The 24513-nt window shown below is 38.4% G+C and overlaps 1 protein-coding gene across 1 annotated transcript in view; it reads right to left on the bottom strand.

The window, feature by feature from the left end:
• Window positions 1-24513, bottom strand: part of LOC122018892 (protein MICRORCHIDIA 7-like) — a 34654-nt gene that overhangs the window by 4877 nt on the left and 5264 nt on the right. Inside the window, exons 8-16 of the mRNA XM_042576351.1 lie at window positions 24196-24321; window positions 20760-20858; window positions 20480-20581; window positions 16312-16473; window positions 16122-16217; window positions 12766-12817; window positions 12575-12686; window positions 12340-12410; window positions 11704-12173 (exon numbers count right to left, since the gene is read on the bottom strand). Of these exons, the coding sequence (XP_042432285.1) occupies window positions 11704-12173; window positions 12340-12410; window positions 12575-12686; window positions 12766-12817; window positions 16122-16217; window positions 16312-16473; window positions 20480-20581; window positions 20760-20858; window positions 24196-24321 (1290 nt within the window). The remainder of the gene's footprint in view (window positions 1-11703; window positions 12174-12339; window positions 12411-12574; window positions 12687-12765; window positions 12818-16121; window positions 16218-16311; window positions 16474-20479; window positions 20582-20759; window positions 20859-24195; window positions 24322-24513) is intronic.

Consider the following 24513-nt stretch of genomic DNA (forward strand, 5'->3'; position numbering starts at 1 on the left):
CGACTTAAAATTGATACTTATCCATCTTCCTCTTGTTCTGCTCCTTACATTTTGTCATTCTCATATTCTTTTTTTCTTAGCAATTTATCTCTAATGAAGCATTGGAAAGACAAAGTCTCATATCCTCATTTTGCTACTTATAGCAAAGGGTCAATATGTTTTTCATCTCTAATCAAGACTAGAAAATGCTCAATTCGCGTTTTTCAATGTTTGACAAAGGCCTCGAGTATATTATCCATCACTAATGAAGACCTAAATAAAAATGTAATATCCTCATTTCAAATGTCTAAAAAAGGATGAAGCATTGTTATCCATCTCCAGTGAAAGTTTGAATATAAAATAGCTTATTCTCATTTTGTTATTCCCAACGAAGTGTTGAACTATGTTATTCATTTTGTTCACCAAAACCATTGAGTTATTTCCTATTCCCTTAGTTTATTGTATGATGTTATATGCGCCATTTTAAGGAAAAGCTCATTCAAGATACTTGTTCTTAAGATCACTTTTCATCTTAGTTTCATTTTATATGGTCCGCTTCAAGGAGAAACCCACTCGAAATACTTCTTCCAAAATACTCCTGCTATCTTTACTTAATACAAGGTTTAAAATCTTGAGTCATCTTAGAGTTTCGGCTTTTAAGAGTGAATCAAATTAAATTTTAGCGTGTATTATAGGGTGTCAAAACATTTTGGCGGCATATGATAGTCAAAGCATGTCAAGATGCTTCAGATGAGGTTTACTTATGTAATTCTCCTTCACTTAGATTTTCTAATTTTACAATTAGTAGTTGAAGTAAAAAAAAGTTATTTAATTTTACTTCAATGTAAATCGAGATGAATTCATATTAATTTTCCTTAGGGGTGTCAAAAATGAACCCGACCCGACGACCCAACCCAAGTCGACCTGAAAAAAAATCGGGTTCGGGTTGGGCATTTTCGGGTTCGGGTCGAGTTCGGGTTGGGCGTTTTCGGGTTCGGGTCGGGTTCGGGTTGGAGGGTTGGAGAGTAAAAAAGTTTCGGGTCGAGTTCGGGTTGACCCGGGTTGACTTAAATATAGGGTTTTGTGGGTTTTTTTGGGGTTAAATCAAAATTTTAAAAATTTAGATGTTTTTATGTATATTAATATCATATTTGTATAATAATGATGGAGTATTGAGATAAAAGTGAAGAATTATAGGAAAAATAGCCCAAAAAAGTCGTTTTGAATCAAATTTTCGAGTTATATGGATCGGGTTCGGGTTGATCGGGTTGGTCGGGTTCGGGTTGAGGTGTTTTGGGTTGAACTCGGGTTCGGGTCGGGTTCGGGTTGGGTTAAAAAAAAAAAAAACTCAACCCGACCCGACACACCCGAATTGACACCCCTAATTTTCCTCTTATAATCTTATTGTCCTTAACTTAGTCACTTATAAAATACAATTAGGAATTAGAAAATTTATATTAGAATATTTAAGAAATAAGCTATAAGAAATACCAAACATTACTTGAATCCATCTTGACATATCTTAAAGTGTGTCGAGGATTGCCAACTATTGGCACAACAAGATACTGGAACAATCGAAAATGGAGGCACATGATAGATTATCTGAGTTTTAACAATTTAGCAAAACGATACATTTTGACCATGTCATCCTATACTGGATGGCATTTCAAGCCATGGCTTCATTTCATCCTTTGTTCTCCTTTTATCGAAGTTATAGTTGGTCTAAGATTGAAGATATCATCACCTATATGCTCCACTATAATTATAGGTTTAAAAATAAGCAATTAAAGGGTACATCGATCGCATGCTTTGTTAATTCCCCAAGTTTTATTTTCTTTGCATGTGAATATTATGTTTTGGTTTAACTCCGCTCATGACGGGTCCCAAAATCAGATAAAGGAGGATGATTGCGTTAGGTTATCAGCTAGCGTTAAAAGTATGATAAATGTTCAATGAATGGATCATTAAACTATTATGTTAATGTTAGGTTGTTCCCCAGAAGGAACGCGTTGTAAGGTCCGACTGTAACGTCTCATCTCCATAACTCGAGTGTAGTACTAAATATACAAGAGCAAGATCCGCTACATCTCCAGAACTAGAGTGTAGTACTAAATATACAAGAGCAAGGTCCGCTATATCTCCAGAACTCGAGTGTAGTACTAAATATACAAGAGTTCGCGTTGCATCCGACTGTAACGTATTGGCAAGGACCGCTATATCTCCATGAGAACTTGGGTGTAGTGTTAAATAGGTAAGAGTTCTCACATCATAGGTTGGATAAGAACAAATATGATAGGAAAACTAATAGCCTAAGATTTGAAATATGAAACATAGGAACTCTCAATGGAGGTAGTAGATACAATTATTAGAGAAGAATTAGTATTTTGCGCATACAAGAGACAAAATAGGTAGGCGAGAAGGCAAAGATGCTACAGAACTCGGGTTTTAAGTTATGGTACACAGGAAAAAGTAAAGCAAGAAATGAAGTGAGTATTGTTGTAAATAGTTCGTTAAAGGATGATTGTAGGAGTAGTTAGAAAAGCGGATAGAATTATAACCCTTAAGATAATAGTTGATCCGGCGATATAGACAAGGGACCCCCTTTAAGGGAAGTCAATGACACATAGAGGTCAAAAGTCTAAGGGCAAGATGAGGTTCGGCCGATCGGGTGAGGATCGGGTCAACCGGCCGAACGGGTCAGAACAGAATCAAAGATAACCCGGCGGGGAGTCGGGTTTCCGACGCTCATGGTGAACAAGGTCGCCGGGCCAAGCGGGCGGCCCTCTCGGCCGAGGGAGAAAGCAGCGATGCTGTGAAGGAACCATCTCAGCTGAGCACACAATCGGGAATATCCCGAGCGGGCCAGTACCTGCGTCCGATCGGACGTGATGGGACTGCCGAGCGGCTGGATACTCGGCGTGGGGAGAGAAAAGACAAAAGGACAAAGGAACATCTTCTGACAGCAAGCATGTTCGAAGACCAAGCCATGCACAGAGTCCTAGGATGGAAGGTTCTACTGTCCCATCAGAGAGGTGCTCGGACTGTAGCAGTATGGTGTCAGGCAAGCTCCTCTGGCAAGCCCATACTGAGGTATGGTAAAAGGACACGTATATGCCTCGGTATGTGTGCATAAGCCTCCTCACAGTTCTATATAAGGGTCCTCATACTTCGCCGGAGGTACGCGATCTCTGGGATTCGAAGCCACCTCTGTATTTTCCTCTTGCCTGACTTGAGCGTCGGAGGGTCGTCACGGGAATCCCTTCCCGGCCCGACTTCTTTGCAGGTTCACCGGAGCTCCATACGGCCTGTCAGATATCCACGTCATTGGTTCGAAGAGCGCCACGTGCCCAGCGTCCATCGATTCAGCGTTCGGACAGGATCAAATTGGCATCGTCTGTGGGAACGCACCTGCATCCGAGCGAAAGAGATGGACGAAGTTGGACAACCGCACACCGTGATGCTCTCCCAGGCTCAACGCTCTAATCAAGGCAAGAGCAGCTAAGCTCGTAGAGCAACAGAAACAGAAGGCGCAAGCCGAGCGACTGGAGCAACAACCGACGTCAGCGTCAGGAGGTCCGAGCGGCAGCAGAGTTCCGACCGGAGAATATTTCAACATAGGGCCGAGATAAAGATTCGGTCGGCATTCAAGGGGAAAGAGGATGGCCGAGCGAACCACCTCCAGCCTTATCGGGCGGGATGAAAGGTGCGCCAATGTAATATATGTTGTATACTTTCCGTTCGGCTGTATACTTGAAATGCAGGAAGTAAAAAATCAGAAAATTAGTGCAAGTATACTTGAAGACCGTCGAGCTCCGACGTTAAAAATCGAGAGTCGCGCCGGCGACTATAAACCCTCCGGCCGGAAGACCGTCGAGCTCCGACGTTAAAAATCGAGAGTCACGCCGGCGACTATAAACCCTCCGACCGGCCGACGTTAAAATCGAGAGTCGCGATTATAAACCCTCCGGGAAGACCGCCGAGCTCGACAAAAATCGAGAGTCGGCGATTATAAACCCTTCCAACATTAAAATCGAGAGTCGCATGACTATAAACCTCCGGAAGACCGCCGAGCTCCGACATTAAAAATCGAGAGTCTATAAACCCTCCGGCCGAAGACCGTCGAGCTCCGACGTTAAAATCGAGAGTCACACCCATTATAAACCCTCCGTGGGAAGACCGTCGAGCTCAGGCGTTAAAATCGAGAGTCGCGGCGATTATAAACCCTCCGGGCGGAAGGCCGAGCTCCGACGTTAAAATCGAGAGTCGCGCCGATTATAAACCCTCCGGCCGGAAGACGTCGAGCTTCGACGTTAAAATCGGAGTCGAGCCGGCGTCTATAAACCCGCGGAAGACCGTCGAGCTCGACGTTAAAAATCGAGAGTCGGCGGCGAAACCCTCGGGAAGACCGTCGAGCCCCGACGTTAAAAATCGAGAGTCGCGCCGACGACTATAAACCCTCCGGCTGGAAAACCGTCGAGCTCCGAAGTTAAAAATCGAGAGTCGCGCCGGCGACTATAAACCCTCCGGCCGGAAGACCGTCGAGCTCCGACGTTAAAAATCGAGAGTCGCGCCGGCGACTATAAATCGTTTGGCCGATCGGCCAAGTAACCAAAAGTACTTCGTGAACCTCTGGCGAAAAGCCCGTTGGCAAAATAGGATATATTCAGCCGAGCGGGCTAGCTATGCGAAATACTTCGTAAAAAACCCCTTTCAAACACAAGAAAGGTGAGATGAGAGGCGAATAGCGAGAAGTGAAGGAACATGAACAACGGTAGTTGGCTAGCCTAGCGGACAACACTCGTATTGATTAGTAAAAGAAAAAGCAAGCAAAAGGATAGCATTAAAGAAATTAAGGCCGAGCGGCCGAATTACAAAAAGGGATAGTTTTTGGCCGAGCGGCCGAATTACATATAAACTTCTATTCTAGATAATCGTAAAGATCCTTCGGGATGGTGCCGAGGAGCGCCGCCTGGTCTTGGGCTGGGATGGTGGCGGAATCAGAAAGTTGCCCTTTGGACTTCAGGTAGTTTGTCGTGGCAGCCATGGCAAGTTCAAAGGCAGTGTACATCCGTTCGCAAACTTTCTCCGAGAATTCGGCCGAACGGATGTAATTCTGCCTCAAGGCGGCAACCCGTCCTGGCTCGGCATCCTGATATTCTTTGAGAGCCGCTCGGGAAGCATCGGCAGCTGCCTGGTGTTCTTGTAAAGCAGTCTCTAGTTTCGTCACCTCATCCGAACGGGCAACCTTCTCGCCGGCCAGCTGGTCCATCAGCTCCTTAACCTTTTGCTCCAGACCCCGAGCCTCGACATTCTTCTTCTCCAGATCAGAGATTGTCGTTTTCTTCCGCTCGGTGGCAAGGTTTCTCTTCCACTCAAGCGTCTTCACCTGCCTTTCAAGTTCTCCCAGAGTGTAGGCCTGATCGGCCGTCTTCTTTTGCTCGACCGCCAGTAGATCTTAGGTCTTTTTGAGCTCTTTCTGCAGCTCGGCATATGAAGGACCCTGGGAGGGCGCGCCGCCTGAACTCCTTAATCTTTTTAGCTCCTCGTCCACCATAGCCAGACGATTAGAGACCGCGATCTCTTCCACCCATCTCTGACATAAGCAAGATTGTTAGTGGCCGATCGGAAAAAATGCGTAAAAGACTTCAAAGAAAGCATACTTACCCCAGTGGCCTGCTGCATATGACTGTTGGCCAGATTGCTGAGTGGAATCATGGCGACGCGTGCCCGAGCGTCGGCCCACATTTCGGCTAGAGGCCCCTTCATTGTGATCATGTGCTCGGGCGCGGTTGGCCGAGCGGACTCGGGTAGCAGCTCTTCGGTGGGAAGATACAGGGTAACCCTGATGGTACGGTGCCGACCAGGAGTCGTCTGGGCGGAAGCCGAGGAAGGATCGGAGGCCGGTGCAGACATCTGGGACAAAATGGCCGAGCATTCGACCCGGCGTGGAGCGGGCGGAAGGACGCTGACTAGAACGGCCTCGAGGGGGTCCGCGGACGCGTCCAATTGGGACAAGGTCCGATCGGACGAGATGGCCTCCACCGATGGGGCTTTGCCGCGAGAATCGGCGGTGGCCCGATCGGACGGCTGCACCGCGGAAGTGGCCGATCGCAGGGGTGTCTCCACTCGGCATCTCTTTTATCGAAGAGGACGCTCTTCCTCCTGAGCGGAGCCCTCCTCCCGAGCGGAAGGCCCTCGGCTGGAAGTTGTGCCAACCACCGGCTCCGGGAGAGAAGCTTGAGCGGCCGACTCCCCCGCATTCGTGTCGCTCTCCCCTTCATGTGAGCCGACCGGCTCAATGCCAAGCGCCTCCATCTCCTTGGCAGCTGCGGCCTCGAGCGCTGCTGCATTCCTTTTCAAAATGCCGGCCATCACTGACTCCATGATAATGTTCGCTGCAAAGAAAAAAGGAGAAAATCAGTTAGCAATCAAGGCAAATGTACCGAGTAAAATTATTACCGAAGCCGCTCGGGAGGGGGGTCCTGATCGGACTCAAGCCGAATATGTACATCACCCCTTCAGGCAGGAACTTAGTGATGTCAAACTTCAGACCGGCCAGCATGTTGGCGGCGTGAAGATAGTCCGGTCGGGTCTTGAACCTTTTGAGCTCTGGGGAGATTGACGGTCCGACCTACCACTGGGTTCGGAAGGAGGCCCGCTCGGGCATACGAAGATAGAAGTAGAACTCTTTCCAATGCTTATTGGAAGAGGGCAGTTTATTAAAGAAAACTAAACCAGGTCGAGCCTGGAACATGTAAGTGCCCAGCTCAGACTGTTTGGGGTAGTAGAAATAGTATAAGACCTCCGGTCGGAGGGGAATGTTGTGGATTTTGAACAGGACGACAACGCCGCACAGAAGGCGGAAAGTGTTGGGGACTAGGCTTCCGAGCAGAATGCCGAAAAAATTGCAAACTTCAGCGATGAAGGGATGAATTGGAAATCGCAGACCGGCTGTGAACTGGTCGCGGAAAACACAAAGAGCTCCGCGCGGCGGTTTGTGTGGCCGAGCGGAGGGAGAGGGTAAGATAATTTCGAAGTCGGATGGGATGTCAAAATTATCCATCAGAATATCGGCGTCGCGTCAATCGAAGCGCGACTCCATGGTGGTGTACCACGAGTCGAGGGCTTGGTCTTGAGGCTGAGAGGAACTAGCCATCGTCCGAACGGGCGAAATCACAAAAGGTAAAGAGAGGCGGATGATAGAAGGAAGAAGATGATAGATGAAACAGCGCCCAGATGACCAAAACTTGGGAAAAAAACGCAAAGAAAACGCAAGAACTAAAGATAGAAAAGAAGAAGAGCCTTACAGAGAAAGATGAAGGTCGACGAAGAACACGGAATCGCCAGAAAATAGAAGAACAGGGTCGCCGGAGTGCTGAGAGAGAAACGCTGCGGAGCACGCGAAGATGCAAATGTGGCGAGGAGGAGGAGAAGGCGAAGGCTTTATAGGGTTAAGCCCGAGCGGGCTCAGCCGTCGATTACAGGTCGCGAGAACCGGAGCACGCATATGGCCGTCAATTTCAAACTAAGGCGGTCCCATCGAAGGTAACGTCGCCGCCGTACGCTGACGGCATCGGGGGTGCCACGTGGCGCCGCGACATAGGTCGCATTTAATGAGCGCCCTTATCGCGCGCAGCGCGCGTGCGCGGCTTTAATGGAGGGGATTTGGCGCAAATTCTGAGAAGATCCAAGGAATGTTGCCGTTGACTGAACGCCGCGGCTACCCACGTGGGGTCGAGCGGAAGATAGTTTCACGGAGACGCCGCTCGGCGCAACTAACAGTCCAGTCAATCGGACTAATCGCCTCCTTCGACTAGACTTGAAAGGGAGGCAAGTGATCCGGCGATACAGACAGGGGACCCCCTTTAAGGGAAGTCAATGACACGTAGAGGTCAAAAGTCTAAGGGCAAGATGAGGTTCGGCCGATCGGGTGAGGATCGGGTCAACCGGCAGAATGGGTCAGAATAGAATCAAAGACAACCCGGCGGGGAGTCAGGTTTCCGACGCTCATGGTGAACAAGGTCGTCGGGCCGAGCGGGCAGCCCTCTCGACCGAGGCCGAAAGCAGCGATGCTGTGAAGGAACCGTCTCAGCCGAGCACACGATCGGGAATATCCCGAGCGGGCCAGTACCTGCGTCCGGTCGGACGTGATGGGACTGCCGAGTGGCTGGATGCTCGGCGTGGGGAGAGAAAAGACAAAAGGACAAAGGAACATCTTCTGACAGCAAGCATGTTCGAAGACCAAGCCATGCACAGAGTCCTAGGACGGAAGGTTCTACTGTCCCATCAGAGAGGTGCTCGGACTGTAGCAGTATGGTGTCAGCCAAGCTCCTCTGGCAAGCCCATACTGAGGTATGGTAAGAGGACACGTATATGCCTCGGTATGTGTGCATAACCTCCTCACAGCTCTATATAAGGGTCCTCATACTTCGCCGGAGGTACGCGATCTCTGGGATTTGAAGCCACCTCTGTATTTTCCTCTTGCCTGACTTGAGAGTCGGAGGGTCGTCGCCGGGAACCCCTTCCCGGCCCGACTTCTTTGCAGGTTCACCGGAGCTCCATACGGCCGGTCAGAGATCCACGTCATTGGTTCGGAGAGCGTCACGTGCCCAGCGTCCATCGATTCAGCGTTCGGACAGGATCAATAGTGATAAAAGAAACTATGAAAATAATTAGCGTATATGCACCGTAAGTCAGATTAGATGAAGTCACCAAATCAAAATTTTAGGACGACTTAGCTGAAGTATTACAAAATATTCTGTCAAATGAAATGATTTTAATAGGAGATAATCTAAATAGTTATATCGGAGTGAAAAATAAGGAATATAAAAGGGTACATGGGGGTTATGGGTTTGAATGAGAAATGAAGAAGGGAAAATTATATTAGATTTTGCGATATCATAAGATTTTATATTAGCTAATTTTTTATAAAAAGAGATAAACATTTAGTCACGTTCAAAAGTGAAAATGATAAATCACAAATTGACTTTCTTATGATTAGGAAGAAAGAAAGATTTCTAAAATTGCAAGTCATCCCTGGAGAAAACTTAACTACCCAGCATAGCATAGTAGTGTTGGATATACATCTCAAGTATAATATCAACAGAAAGAAAATATATATGATTCTTAGAATTAAACGGTGGAAGTTAAAGGATGGGAAGCAAAATATATTTAAGAAAAAGGTAGGAATATAAGAGCATCCACATCAATATCTAAAGATTTTACTCTAAATTTTGGATAAGGCAGTTAAAAAACCTTTGTATCAGCTACCTTATCTATTCCCTAAATTTTACATTTATGAATAGCACTTCTCTAAATTTAGGGAATGGATTTCATTCCCTAAACATTATAAAAGAGAGAACAAATAAGAAAGTTGATATAAAATGTAGTGAAAAGTGGATATCCAAATTTAATAAAGTAACTTTGTTACCCTAAATTATACATTTTGGATAAGGAAGCTAGTGTGCATGCTCTGAGTATTAGGTGAAATATATGATGACTTTAATACGACATGAGATAAGATGGTATCAAACTTGAAAATAATAACTAAGAGAATACTCGATGAGTCAAAGGGACGTGCACCATTAAATAAGGAATCTTGATGGTGGAATAAAAAAGTACAAGAAACAGTGAAGGATTATATATTTGTAAGAATGAGAAAAATTTTAAAAAATATACAATAGACAAGAAAGAGGCTAAGAAAGTAGTGAATGAAGCAAAGAATGAAACTTTTGAACAATTATATCAAAAGTTGAATACAAAAGAAGGGGAAAAAATATTTATAAAATAACTAAAGTGAAAAAAAGGAAAACAAGAGATCTTATCCAAAATAAATATATTAAAGATAAATATAATAGGGTACTAGTAAACGATGGAGAAATAAAAGAGCGGGAGAAAAGGTATTTTCATCAACTTTAATGAAGGTTTAGGTGATCAACTTAACTTAGATAATTTAATAAGTCAAATGAGTATAGAAATTTAAATTTTTATCATAGAATTCAAACTTCAGAAGTAGAACGAGCTTTTAATGGGATGCACAATAGAAAAGTCGTTGGACCATATAATATTCGGATAGAGGTATGGAAGTGTCTAGGGAAACAACGTATTGAATAACTTACAAAATTATTTAACATGATATTGAAAACGAAAAATATGTCTGATCAATAGAGGGTAAGTACTCTAGTTTTCTTATATGAAAATAAGGGAGACGTACAAAATTGTGCAAACTATAAGGGTATTAAACTAATAAGTCATACCATTAAACTTTTAAAAAGTAATAAAAAAATATTAAAGAGACCACGTTGATCGAAAATCAATTTGAGTCCATGCCTGAAAGGTTGACAATAGAATATATACATCTTCTTATACAACTAATTGAAAAATATCGAGAGTAAAAACAAGATCTACATATGGTATTCATTGATTTAGAAAGTTTATAATTGAGTCCGAAGAGAAATTATATAGAGAATTCTAGAAAAGAGGCATTAGCGTAGCATATATTAAATTATTTAAGGATATGTACGAAAATGTAATGACCAAAGAAATCAGGCGGAGTAACTGAAGCATTTCTAAGAAAGATAAGGCTACATCAAGGATCAACTCTAAATCCCTATCTTTTTACCCTAATTATGGACGAACTCACTACACACATTCAAGACATAATACCGTGGTGCATCTTGTTATGATATTGTTTTGGTAGATGGAATACATGAAGAAATATAAACTAAAATCTTTGTGAGAAACATTAGAAGAGAAAGGTTTTAGGCTTAGTAGAATAAATACAATATATGAAATTTAAATTTAGTAATATTAGATGTAATAAGATAATTGTTAAAATAGAAGATGACGAGTTGCGCAAAATCGAGAGCTTTAAATATTTAGAATCATTTTTGCAAAACGATGAGAGATTGAGAGAAATGCCTTACATAGAATACATATAGGATAATTGAAATTAAGGAGAGCATCAACTCTAAAACTTAAAGGAAAGTAAACCTGCTATGTTATCTGAAACTGAATGTTGGGTTGTGACTAGAGCACATGAACAAAAGATGAGAGTTGCAAAGATGAGGATGTTAAGGTGGACATACGAGGATGGACAGAATAAGCAATGAGAGCATTAGAGAGAAAGTCAGAGTTGCATCTATTGAGAGAAAAAGAGACACGTTTAAGATGGTACAGGAATGTACTTAGATGACCAATAAATGCTCGAGTATCAAATGAGGAAGAGGAATACCAAAAAAGGCTTAGTTAGCAACAATAAAATAAGATAAAATTTATTTAAGTATAGATGATGATATAGTAAGAGATAGAGTTTAATGGCGTAAACGGATCCATATAGCCGACCTCATCTAGTGGGATAAGGTTTTGTTGTTGTTATTGTTTAATATGGTGATATCTTAGTCCACATTTCTATTTCATGTAACAAGATAGATATTGATTACTTTTTATGTTTCAGCTTAAGGGGAGTGTTGAATGTATTGGATTTATTGAGTGTAGTGGATTTAGTTCCACATCTAGATTAGAGTTTTATCACGATGGTATCATACAATATTTCCTTCCTCAAATTCTGCAAGATTGGATTGAAATTGATGGAAGCAATCTACCAATAATAACATACATCATGTCAACATAATCAAAGGTGAAATGTAGTATGATATTGTATGGCTATCAACCAGGCACAGAGTTTAAAGTGAAAGAGTTCTTAACTATAGAAATATAATTTACCTTTGTTTGCGATCTAGTAGTAATTCGTTGAATTCCGACAATTCCGCTGGTTGTATGACTTTCATGAGTTCCATTTTTGAAAGAATAGGAGGATGAAGACAAAATTGAACCTGTAGTTTTTTCAGTGATTTTTTGAGGAGAGCTCTTGCAAGTACTAGAATGGTGTGTTATTTTATCCAAAGGAACACACTCAGTCTCAGAATCACTTCCATCACTGACATCTCGGGTTCCAGGTGAACTTGATTGAAGCTCTAGGTTCTTAGTGCCTTTCTTCTTGCTGCCTATCGAACTGACAAAATTTAGCTTCTTTTGGGTGCCGGATTCATTGGCCTTTCCAGTTTTACCACTTAAAATAGACTTATATCCCATTTTATGTGAATCACCAGATTTTCCAATATCAGTATTCGGAGAATTAGCCTTCTTTGAATGCTGAGATAACTGATGAGAAGATGGCTCTGGAGAACTGTCTGCTAAGGATGATCAACAACCATATTAGATAAAATACCATGCGTACTGGGATTATATGGATCTTGAGAGAGTGAGAAAATTGAGTTCAAAAGTAGAAAAAATGAATGTAAAAAAATTAATAACCAAATGAAAAGGTGTTTTTATCAAAATAAAATAAGATTTCATTACCTTTATCTCCTGACTCAATATTTTTCTTGTTAATCCTGGGAGCATAACCGATCTTATGACAGTTTGTAGCCCTGGATTCAAATTTAGTGTAGGAGAAACAATAACATCAATATCATATCCAACTCCTTTGGAATAAAACGTGCTTTGCAATGAGGAATCCAACAAAAATGTAAGAAACCTCTTATGAAAAGAAAAACACCACATGTTTAATAAAAGGTTGGCAAATGAGACAAACCAATATGATTTCTGCATCTGAACAAGTTTTGCTTCAAGTCTTGAAAGAATGGTTGTGCGTTCAAAGTCCTGCTTATCATGTGCTGGTTCAATAAAATTTGCCTCCAAGACGCCTATAGGCATTGCAAAACATTTAAAAGGAAACACATATTCAGGAGAGTATATAAAAAAAAAGGCATCTGAAAGAAGTACCTATAACTCCTCGTCCATCACTTCCAGCAGCAGTCCACACCCTCCAGAAAGGCTAAGCCATATTTACCAGATAATACAAATTACAAGTTGTTAGTTCATATAATTATCTTACATATCAGAATATGAAATGAAATCGGGCAAATATGGACTAGTCACCCTTGTGCAATAAGTCCACAATAATGAAAGAAAAGAAAATGTGTGAATGTTAGCATATGTCTGTGTTTAACTATGTCCATTCAATAATGTTCCATAACTTGACAAAAGAAGGATCGCCGCATTAATTATGGTAGGAAATTGTTGGTAGCCATGATCAAGTTAGTCAAGATTTCAGCGCATAAGACGAGTTATACTCTATGAATCTTGTGAATATACTTAATGGGTGAACAAATCCAACTTAGTCAGACACTTGCTTGAGCACATCTTCACATGCTGTAACTCTTCAAAATTGAAAATTCCTTAACCTTGTCGTGAATGAGGAAACTGGATGTTTGTCATCAGAAATCATGTTCATGAAAAATATAAAGGCCTTGATGTTAAGCATTTTGAAACCAAAACATCTAAGGATATCTTTTGCTTGAAAACTTTAGAATTTACTAAGAAATTTGAAAATCAAATTTAACCATTCACAATATCAAGGTGATGTTAAAAAAAAAAAATAGTACAGATGTGAGTGCTCAATGTGCAACTAAAAACAAGCTTATTTGAGATGGTTCTATGGCAAAAATTAAGGTTTGTCACAGATTAAGATATGCAGATAGTTTCAAAACGTAATTTCAAAGATATTAATATTTATATTGGCAATTTAACATGTTTACCCAAATCATGCCATAAACAAGTTTTTCAGATTTTGTATAAAAATCATGTTTTGCCCAATACATGATTTTGTACCCTTCGAGGTGCATATTAACTTTGATTCTCAGGTATTCTCATTCGTACATCTAATAAATCACATTATTAGATTGCATTTTAGGTCTTTTGCTGTAAAATTATGTTTAGGGAAAAAATGGTAATCAATATGCTTTTGTGCTGAAGTAATAATATTTTCCACACCATATAGGTGCATTATATGAGATTTAAAATTTCAAGTTGGCCCCATTTAGTGGGATAAGACTTAGTAGTTGTTGTTATATCGGATTTTCAGTCTTCCAATTAAAGATCCATATGATGTTGTGCTTATAGAATTTTCATACTTATTTACTTTGAAATATAAATATATATCATTGTTAAAAACGATCCAAGGAATAAAAGGTTGAGATGCGCCGGTCAGCATAGGTGGAATTTAGCAGCACCTGACTCAGATCTGCAAGTGGCAACGACCTTGCGGAGGCTTTACGGCTAAGCGAGGTCATCGTGAGAGGCCTCGCCTGGCCGTGAGGCCTCCATGAGGTCACAAAGGCGCCATAACTTCACAAGCATAGCCGCGACCTTGCGGCGACAAGCCGCTACGACTACCCGAGTTGTTTTTTTAAATTTCCTTTCTTCTTTTTCCCCTATTTCCATCTTTTTCTTTATTTTTTTCCCACAATTAATTCCTTTTTCTCTACAATTCTTTACCCTTCATCGTCCATAATTTTTTTTCCCTACTTTATTGTTAATTTTCTTCCCTCCTTCATTCATCCACAAGAGTAAATAAAGAAAAAAAAAACTCTAACCTCTAAGATTTTTCTCCATCTGTCCACAAGGTTAACAAATGGAAAAAAAAACTCTTCTAAAGATGGAGGAGACATATTGTCAGGAAAGATAAAAATAAATAAATATTATATAATTTCTAACCTTATAAAATATTCTATAGCTAATGAATTAAATTGTTTTATGTATAAATTTAGAATAATTTTAAACTAAATTCAAATTAAATCCACTTTAATTCTACACAATCCTGCCATGTCTAATTAGTGGACTTTACTAACCGTAAATTGACTTTTAGTGAATCCGCATCAAATATTTCACAAGACAATCAAATCTTGAACTCAACATTTAACATCTCAAAAAATAACTCAATAGTAAAATCTATAGCAATGAAATATTAATAAAAATATTTTTAATTGGTATATTTTATATTTAAAAAAATATTGAAATTGTATTGGCACAATACAATACCAAAATAGTATCATTCCGGCATAAAACGAAATTCCAACAAGGCTCAAAATTTTAACCTTGAAAAGATCCATTAGTAGAGCAATAGGCACATATTCAATTTAGAATCTTTGAATGATATTTGACAATTTTAAAATATTAAAAGAAAGGTTCTTTAGAAAAGTTACACTTCAAGGGCGGAAAGCAAATGAAAAATCACAAAAAGTAAACTTTTACTTCGAGGCAGGAGTTATCACCATCAACTATTTACATTATATATCTTATATTATCTTCTAAGTTCGATAAACAAACTACAAGATTTTTTATTTTCCTTTTTACATGTTTACTTTTTATGATTGAAAAAACCACTAACTATTTCTACTTGTCTCCTTTGCAGGAAATAGGAACTCACCAGCCAACTAACTAAAAAAAGAGTTCTAACATGTATGAAATGTGTGTTCTACATTTGGAAAGCAAACATGTGACAAATCTGTGTTTATTTAAATAATTGTTTGCATAAGCAACAACATTATTTTGTAGGTTAAGTTTAAAATTTAGAGGCATGCCAGAGTGTTTCAATTTATGACCAGAATGATTTAGTTTTAGTATCATGCCATGTAGTGTACCATTGTGGTCTCGGTAATTTTTTAAATATAAAATATATTAATTAAAAGATATTTTTATTAAAATTTAATTGCTACAGTTTGTTTTTCTAATAATTTGACTCCAACTTCATCCTTAAAGAAGTTTTTTTTCCTTAGTCTTTGTTACCCTCGTTGACGGATGGAGAGCAAGAAATCTTTACTAACAATGCTTAGTCTATTTACCTCTAGACGGATGAAGGAAGGAAAGAAATAAACAAAAGAGAGAGAAATTACTAAATAGAAAGGAATTAAGTATCAAAAAAAGTAAAGAAAAAGATGAAAATAGGGGGGGAAAGAAGAAAGGAAAGAAAAGAAAACTAGCGATCTCGCAAGCTCATGGAGGCCTCCGCAAGGCAATTGCCGCCTTGCAGCTTAGCCCACTGATGTGTTGAATGATTTCGTTGTCGATCGACGGCGGAAGGGTAAATTTTGCCCGTCCCGACCAGCACAGCTAGGTATCACAATCCTTGTTTCTACCAAAACTTCTCTACAATTCTAAATAAGACAATACCAACTTGAAACACTCTAAAACTTGTTCTCCTAAAGAGAAGAGCTTACCCAAATAAGGTCTTCAAAATTTTAAAACTTAATATTGTTATTTGCCTCATAAAGCATGGAAAGAAAATTTTTTAAGAGTACCTTTATCAGCCGATTCTTATGATAGACATTGAACCCCTGAACATCCATATGATGCTTTGCATCCTTCACAAAACCAACAGTTACAACTGCAATCATCTAATACAAGGTTGAGATAAAATTTAAGTCAAATGTCTAGCAAAAACAATATGCCAAAATTAATGATTAGAAGATGACAATAAAAGAAAATTACATTAGGATCTTTTGGAAAAACTGCTGAGACCGATTGAGGCCTGTATGTGACCTCTTGCTTCATCATCATATCATTCACAATATTGTGGTGTTCAATATCTTTGCCACGCAATATCATTCTGAAGAAGGATGGAAGCCTGAGATATAAAATTGAGGCATAACTCTACACAAGGAAAAAAAAATATAATCAGGAAGAATTACATTTTAAAAATACCAACTATCCAAAGATCTCATAATAAGAACAGTAAAGGCAGAATAATAGTCATGTGAGATTATCAGCAAACCATTAGAACGAAAATTGCCAACAATAGAAAGCAAATAAGAAAGCAAACCTGAGGATGAAATGAGGATCCAGAGACACTACTAATGAACCATAATTCTACATTTTCTATCATTTACCAACAGCAGGTTAAATCTTAAAGATAAATGTTTGCCAATCAAACTGTAACATGAAATTAGAGACAGTTCAAATACTAACTAGTTACATTGCCTCTACGAAATAGCCTTTTAAGTTCACAATTTCACATGACCAGTGTTATTAAACGATGCACCCGGGCTAAGGCAGTTGGTGTTATAAATCCATTTACCAGAGTAAATAAATCAAATACCTGGGCTAAGGCAGTTGGTGTTATTAAAGAATGGTATGTAAATAAATCTATTCAGCAGAGTAGTACATCCAAACATTTGGTGTTATAGTTACCATAGCCCATTAGCATGCACCAATCAGAACACGGATAAGACTGCAAGTACTTCCAACATTGTTATGCATAAGATAATGGGAGGAGGGAAGGATTCAAATTTTGTATGCCACCAAAGAATACTGAATTAAAGCTCATTTTTTTCACTACTGTCATACGCCAAATAGCATGAACATGTGAGAGAACAGAAAATTATTCATCAAGGAGTTGAGATTGTGTCAACCATAAGCCTATTAAACTGAAGAAATATTAGAAAAAAAAAACCTTTCATCATCATTTGATTATTCCATTTGGGAACTATTGTAAATTAGGCTCACAGTGTTGTGTAAACTGGAAACTGAGAAAGGAAAGCCAACAATCAGACCCCAGCCAATCTGGTATCAGCTCTTAAATGAAGTTTTGTCAAACCAGAATTGAACCACTGAAAGGCTAGAATCTAGCAACCCAGTTGCACTAAACCAACTAATTATCCAATTGAGAGGCTGTTAAAATTGTAGATTAATACTTCGTCTTTTTACCGAACCAAGTAGGTAAGTTTCCGAAATTACCAAATCGCGTATGGCAGTTTCAAAATTACCAAATCACATATCCATTTCCTATTTTATCAATCAAATCAATATTGCACTGTGTCGAAATGCCAAAATTTTGAACAAATCAGTTGACTGATTTTTTAAATCAATCGATTGATTTTTTAAATCAACCGATTGAGAACAGTGATTTTTTAAACACGAAAATATTTAAAAAATTCAATTCGTATTCAAAAAATCATTGCTCTCAATATATTTGGTCAAATTGATGTTTGCAGACATGGATATAATCAAGAGAACTAGCCGAACACATTGGACCTAGTTTCATGTCAATCTGAAATCATTTGATCCATCAACCGATTTTAAGTTGGACCAAACGACCTCAGATTGACATGAAACTAGATCCTATGTGTTCGATTAGTTCACTTAATTATATTCATGCCCTCAAACATCAATTTGACAAAATATATAGAGCAATGATTTTTTGAACACGAATATATTTGAAAATTTTAATTCATGTTCAAAAAATCATTACTCTCAATATATTGGGTCAAATTGACATTTAAAGGCATGGATATAATCAGGAGAGGTAGACGAATATATAGAAACTAGTTTCATATCAATCCGAGGTCGTTTGGTTCATTAGCCGAACCTTGGATTGATATGAAACTAGTTCCTATGTGTTCGTCTACCTCTCTTGATCCATGCCCTTAAACGTCATTTGATGGAATATATTGAGAGCAATGATTTTTTTAACATGAAAATGTTTGAAAAATTCAATTCGTGTTCAAAAAATCATTATTCTCAATAGATTATGTCAAATTGATGTTTGAGAGCATGGATATAATCAAAAGAACTAGCCGAACACATAAGATCTAGTTTCATGTCAATCCGAGATCGTTTGGTTCATCAGCTGATTTGCTCAAAACCGGCTGATGGACCAAATAACCTCGGATTGACATGAAACTAGTTCCTACGTGTTCGTTTACCTCTTTTGATTATATTCATGCCCTCAAACAACAATTTAACCCAAGATATTGAGAGCAATGATTTTTTGAACACGAATATATTTGAAAAGTTAAATTTGTGTTCAAAAAATCCAACTGATAAACCAAACGATCTCTGATTAACATGAATCTAGATCTTATATGTTCGGCTAGTTCTCCTTATTATATTCATGCCCTCAAATATCAATTTGACCTAATATATTAAGAGCAATGATTTTTTGAACACAAATTAAATTTTTCAAACATATTCATGTTAGAAAAATCATTGCGCTCAATATATTTGAAAACATGGATATAATCAGGAGAACTAGTCAAACACATAGGATCTAGTTTCATATCAATCTGAGGTCGTTTGGTCCATCAACAGGTTTTGAACACGAAAATATTTAAAAAAATCAATTCATGTTTAAAAAATTATTGCTCTCAATATGTTGGGTCAAATTGATGTTTAAAGGCATAGACATAATCAGGAGAACTAGCCGAATACATAGGATCTAGTTTCATGTCAATTCGAGGTCGTTTAGTCTAACTGATGACCAAACGACCTTGGATTGATATGAAACTAGATCCTATATATTCGGCTAGTTCTCCTGATTATATCTATACCCTCAAACATCAATTTGACCTAATATACTAAGAGCAATGATTTTTTAAACACGAATATGTTTGAAAAATTCAATTCGTGTTAAAACAATCTGGTTGATGGACCAAACGACCTCGAATTGACATGAAACTAGATCCTATGTGTTCGGCTAACTCTCCTGATTATATTCATGCCCTCAAACATCAATTTGACCTAATATATTGAGTGCAATGATTTTTTGAACACGAATTAAATTTTTCAAACATTTTCGTGTTCAAAAAAAATCATTGCTCTTAATATATTGAGTCAAATTGACATTTGAGAGCATGAATATAATCAGAAGAGGTAGATAAACACATAAGAACTAATTTCATGTCAATCCGAGATCGTTTGGTCCATCAACCAATTTTGGACAAAATCGACAATCAAATGATCTCGGATTAACATGAAACTAGTTCGTCTATCTCTCCTGATTATATTCATACCCTCAAATATCAATTTGACCCAATATATTGAGATCAATTATTTTTCAAACATATTTGTGTTCAAAAAATCATTGTCTTAATATATTGAGTCAAATTAGCGTTTGAGGACATGAATATAATCAAGAGAGTTCATGTCAATTCGAGGTTATTTGGTCCATCAACTGATTTTACCTAAAATCAACTTTGATTAAAAAGGAAAGGAAAAAGTAAATCACTCGACTGATTTGTTCAAAATTTCAAAGTTTCGGTACAGAGCAAAATCAATTCGACTAATAAAAAATCAATCTACTTATAGGGATAAAACGGAAAATAGGTACGTGATTTGGTAATTTTGAAACTACCCTACGCGATTTGGTAATTTCGAAAACTTACATACATGGTTCAGTAAAAAGCCATTAATACTTTCTCATATCCATGAAATATTATAGGAAATCTTGATAAATATGCATTCAGAAAAATTCTATCCGAGCAGTTGGTATATCTGAGCCATTAATACATTGTACTGGAGCTTGGTTGGGTCTTCAGTTCAAGTACGATACCTTGTAACTTGTATTTTGATTCAATTATACACTAAAGTTGTAACAGACTAATGCATCCTAGTTCAAGTAGCATTTCGAATCAGACGCTCCTGTTGAGCTTTTCATTTGTATACAAAAAAAAGAAAAAAAAAAACTTCAGATTAAGTCATTTCAGCATCCTACTAGTCATGCATGTTAAGAAAGATACCTCTTCAACCTAACAGTTCATCACAAATATGACTGTTAGATAAACAGGTGACAAGCAAAGAAAATAATAAGAAATGAAAACGATATATGAATACGTTCCACCAAACTAAGAAGTTTAGAGAACATGTAAAACATATGGAGTACCCTTAATGAATGCCGATATGTTAAAAAATGCCTGGAGTTTGGGAACTTCTGGGCCATTTCAATCTTTTTCTCATCACGATTAACACCTCTTATTTGAATGTCCTGTTAACTAGAATAATCCAAGTCAAAGGCAAGAAATAATATATAATGGTAGAAAAGTACAAAAACAATATGCTTGCTGAGATACCAACTTTGAAGAGAAAAAATATCGACACTAACTTTCCTATCTAATATGCTATCGAGAGAGAATTAACATAATAGTAATAATTAACAAACGGACATGTCTGTCTGCATCAAAATCAAGTTCCAACTCCCCTTGGTCGTCCTCCCACAGATTGTATATAACAATTCGACTTCCTTGATCTTTTATGTAACTGAACTGCACCATTAAAAGTTGAAGTGAGCATATTCAATCTTTTCAAGTAAAACCTTCCACAAATATAACACATCAATGATCAATATAATTATTTTCTAAAAAAGGTTTACAATGTACAATCAAATTACCAAAAAAGTTAACTAGCAAAACAAATTGTACCACTTGGCTGTTTAAACCACAGCACCTACATCAGAATGAGTAATTTGATATTTCTTGATGATGTCTCATTTTGATATTTATAGAAAAGGTCAATAAAAGGAATAGCACATCAGATTTGTTCCTGCATTAGCAGCTACATTACCCACATCGATAGTTGGCACTAACCATTGATGTGGTGCTAGGTAGACAAAGTGAATCAGTCAAACAAAATGTAAACTTGGCGTGCTATTTGGGGGCTTCTGTGTTCCGTATAATTCAGTTCCCTTTTTTTCTTTGGCAGGTCATCAACCACAAAGAGGGACCCTTATATCTATATAGTGTGAGTTATGTTAATTACACTGACATGGCAGAAAGGGCAACGCTCAATTCAGCTCAACTATCACCTGCCATTTTAAAGAGATTTTGAGGTGAAGACCACCTTGCTAGTTGCACAACGGATAATGCACAAAACCTTAGCAAGCACTTTCAGAAACAAAGGACTTCATCCCAAAATTCATAGAGCAGAACATGCAAACTAACTATAAGCATACTCCGCAATTGTAATAAGTTTTTAGCAGTTCACAATGTCAACCAAAATCTTCTTCAGCATTTGGGAAAAAGACACAGAATTGTTTGGGATGTGGTTTCCATTTTGTTTGATTGATTTCCAGTATTGGGGAATTTAGAACAAAAGTATTATTTGTTAATAAATTCATTTCACCTTTATTTTTCCTATCAATTGTTTTTTCTTTGTTAGGTTTAACAGTTAAATTAGGCACTAGAGTTAATAGGTTCAGCCACATAATAGTTATCATCATTGGGTGCTATGTCAGATCATATTTACAAAACATATGGTAAAGTTATTTTTTTATCAGTCCGATAATTTTCTCAAATTTTCACTAGAGAATCTCCTGCAATTACAGTGTTTCTATTTTCTCTTAGGGAAGGCTCAGATTTGATATAGCAGTGTCATCTCTCCTCACCTCGACCACTTTTTTCTCTTAGTCCACAAGACAAGGCATGTTTTTGCTATATTGCTCCCTCCTTACTGCCTTGACATAACATTATCTGCTTTTGCAGTAAACCAGTCCTAATCTCTTGTTTGCAATATAACCCATGTTGCAAAGGATGAGACAATGTCACATAAAATCTTACATCAGAATATCCATGTAGCAAATCTACATAGAAACTCTCCCAAAACTGAAAAATTCTTCTACAAATACTCATCTCTGCTAAACCAAATTCACATCATAGTCCTCCAGTATGAGATTTCAGCATTTCGTGGGTCTTTGCCACCATTAAGTGAGAAATACCATCTCCTCGCTTAATGTCAACGCTTGCCTCCTTGGGTTTTGCTTCATTGAGGTGACCACACTCAACTCCTCCACACACCCTTTAGTCACTTTGACTGCAAGCAAATGGCTCTCTTGTCGCCACAATGACTACCACGATTTCCAATTCTTGCCTGCATGCCTACAAACACCAGCATTCCACAAAACCACCTCCATGCCCATCTCGCTTGAAGCAATCCGCTAGCAACTCTTATATTGAAGCATCCACTGGCAACTCCCAAAATAGAGTCTCCAAGAAAGACTTCAATTTGACAACCATCTATCTTATCATGCTCAAATAATGCTCTACGATTGACAATATAAACTATTTCATCCTTGTTTCCGAACATGGCATGCACAAGTTAGTAAATGGGATCAGCTTGAGAGTTAAGCAAGCAAAGAACAGACATGCAAAACAAAGGCCTATAGGTGTTCAATTCTTAATGTACACTAGGGGTTCCATCTTTTTGAGAAGTTGGCACTGCAACAACTGGCTTCCCAGAAAATGAAAGCACCAGACCAGGGAGACATCCATAGGAAGAGGTCTACCTGAGCTCAATTTATAAGACCTGTTTGTAGTTTAAAATAATAATAAAAAAAAAAAAGCAGCCCGGTGCACGAAGCTCCCGTTATCCGGGTCCGGGGAAGGATTCATTCTACGCAGTCTTACCCTGCTTTTTGCAAGAGGCTGTTTTAAGGATTCGAACCCGTGACCTTTTGGTCACAAAGCAACAACTTTATCGTTGCGCCAAGACTCCCTTTCAAGCAAAAACAAAGAAAAATATGGCATAACTGAAATATTAGTTATTAGGCATGCAGATTATTTGCTCAACATATTTTTGCTCAGCGTACCATTCTTATGGAAAACCACTAACCTAGTTGACTCTTTAGCATAGCTTGATCATGTTGTTGTGTTGGACTTTTGGTTTTCCTTTCTCCATACATTATATTAGCTATTAGATATGCAGATTATTTGCATTAAAAGAATATGCTATTTACTTTAAATGACACTCTTATATGCTAATAACATTCCATGTGGCTTTTTTATGTAGGATAGATTAATTGTTTTGATGTATAACACAATGTAGAATAAGATTCCATGTGCCACTCTCTATCATTCTATATTGCATGATGGAAAGCGCAAGGGCCAACACCCATGATTAGATCCAATTGAGCTCATTTGATTGCAGCTATAGCATCTAGTTGAATGATAAATTAAAATTTACTTATTTAAGATGTAAAGTGCAGTGCATGTATCTAGTTTATTATTTTGTTGTTAAATCTTCATTAATTTCACTTGTGTTGCTAGACTACTTAATTTTCTTGTTCAGATATGCAATGAGTTGACTTGATTTTTTGCTAGGATTGAATAGACTTTGTGTGATCTTATTTCCTCAAATATATATCTATTTTAATGCTCATGTTTCAATTTACCTACCTTTTTGATAATGTAAGAACTTGATGGTCGATATTTCCATGTAGTTTGAGTTTTTGCTTAGCAAATTCTTTATGGTTCAATTTAATGAATATGTTTGCTAATATTAAAATATTTCTTGTGATGTACACTATAGTTGTATGGTGGTTTCTAACGTAGCAAATGTCCAAGAGAATGTTACATGGTCATCATGGTCTTTTAGCCATACCAATGGCTGTGAAGACCCACTTGGGGCAAGACAAAAAGACTGGTGTATCATAAAAGAAGGTTAAGAGAAATATAACAAAGCTTGAAGACTAATGCAAAAGGGAAGATTCCAAGACAGATACAACAGAAATCCTAACAAATAAACTTTTCAATGAAGATATTTAATTTGCCATGGGCAAAAAAAATGACTTCCAAGTAAATATGTCAAGGCACTTTCAATGCATATTACCTGCTCAAGAAGATCTGTTTCACTTGAATATGGGGACCATTGGATGATGGTGTCAATATTATTATTCCAATCAGCTAAGTTTGATCTCACAATCTTATTCCAAGATTGATCTTTCTCATAATCAAGCTGCAAATGTAACATCAATATAAATTTTAGTTTAGAGGAATCTGTTCTTAACATTAATATTTTGACATTAATAATGAAGACACTAGAGCCCGCACTAAAATACATGGCACATGATCAGGCATTAGGCAAAGCCCCAGTGGAATAAGTAGGTTTAGAAAGAGAGGACCAATACTCAACAAGGACCTTAAAACT

This window comes from Zingiber officinale, chromosome 9A (genome assembly GCF_018446385.1).
Source record: "Zingiber officinale cultivar Zhangliang chromosome 9A, Zo_v1.1, whole genome shotgun sequence".
NCBI classification, from domain to species: Eukaryota; Viridiplantae; Streptophyta; class Magnoliopsida; order Zingiberales; family Zingiberaceae; genus Zingiber; species Zingiber officinale.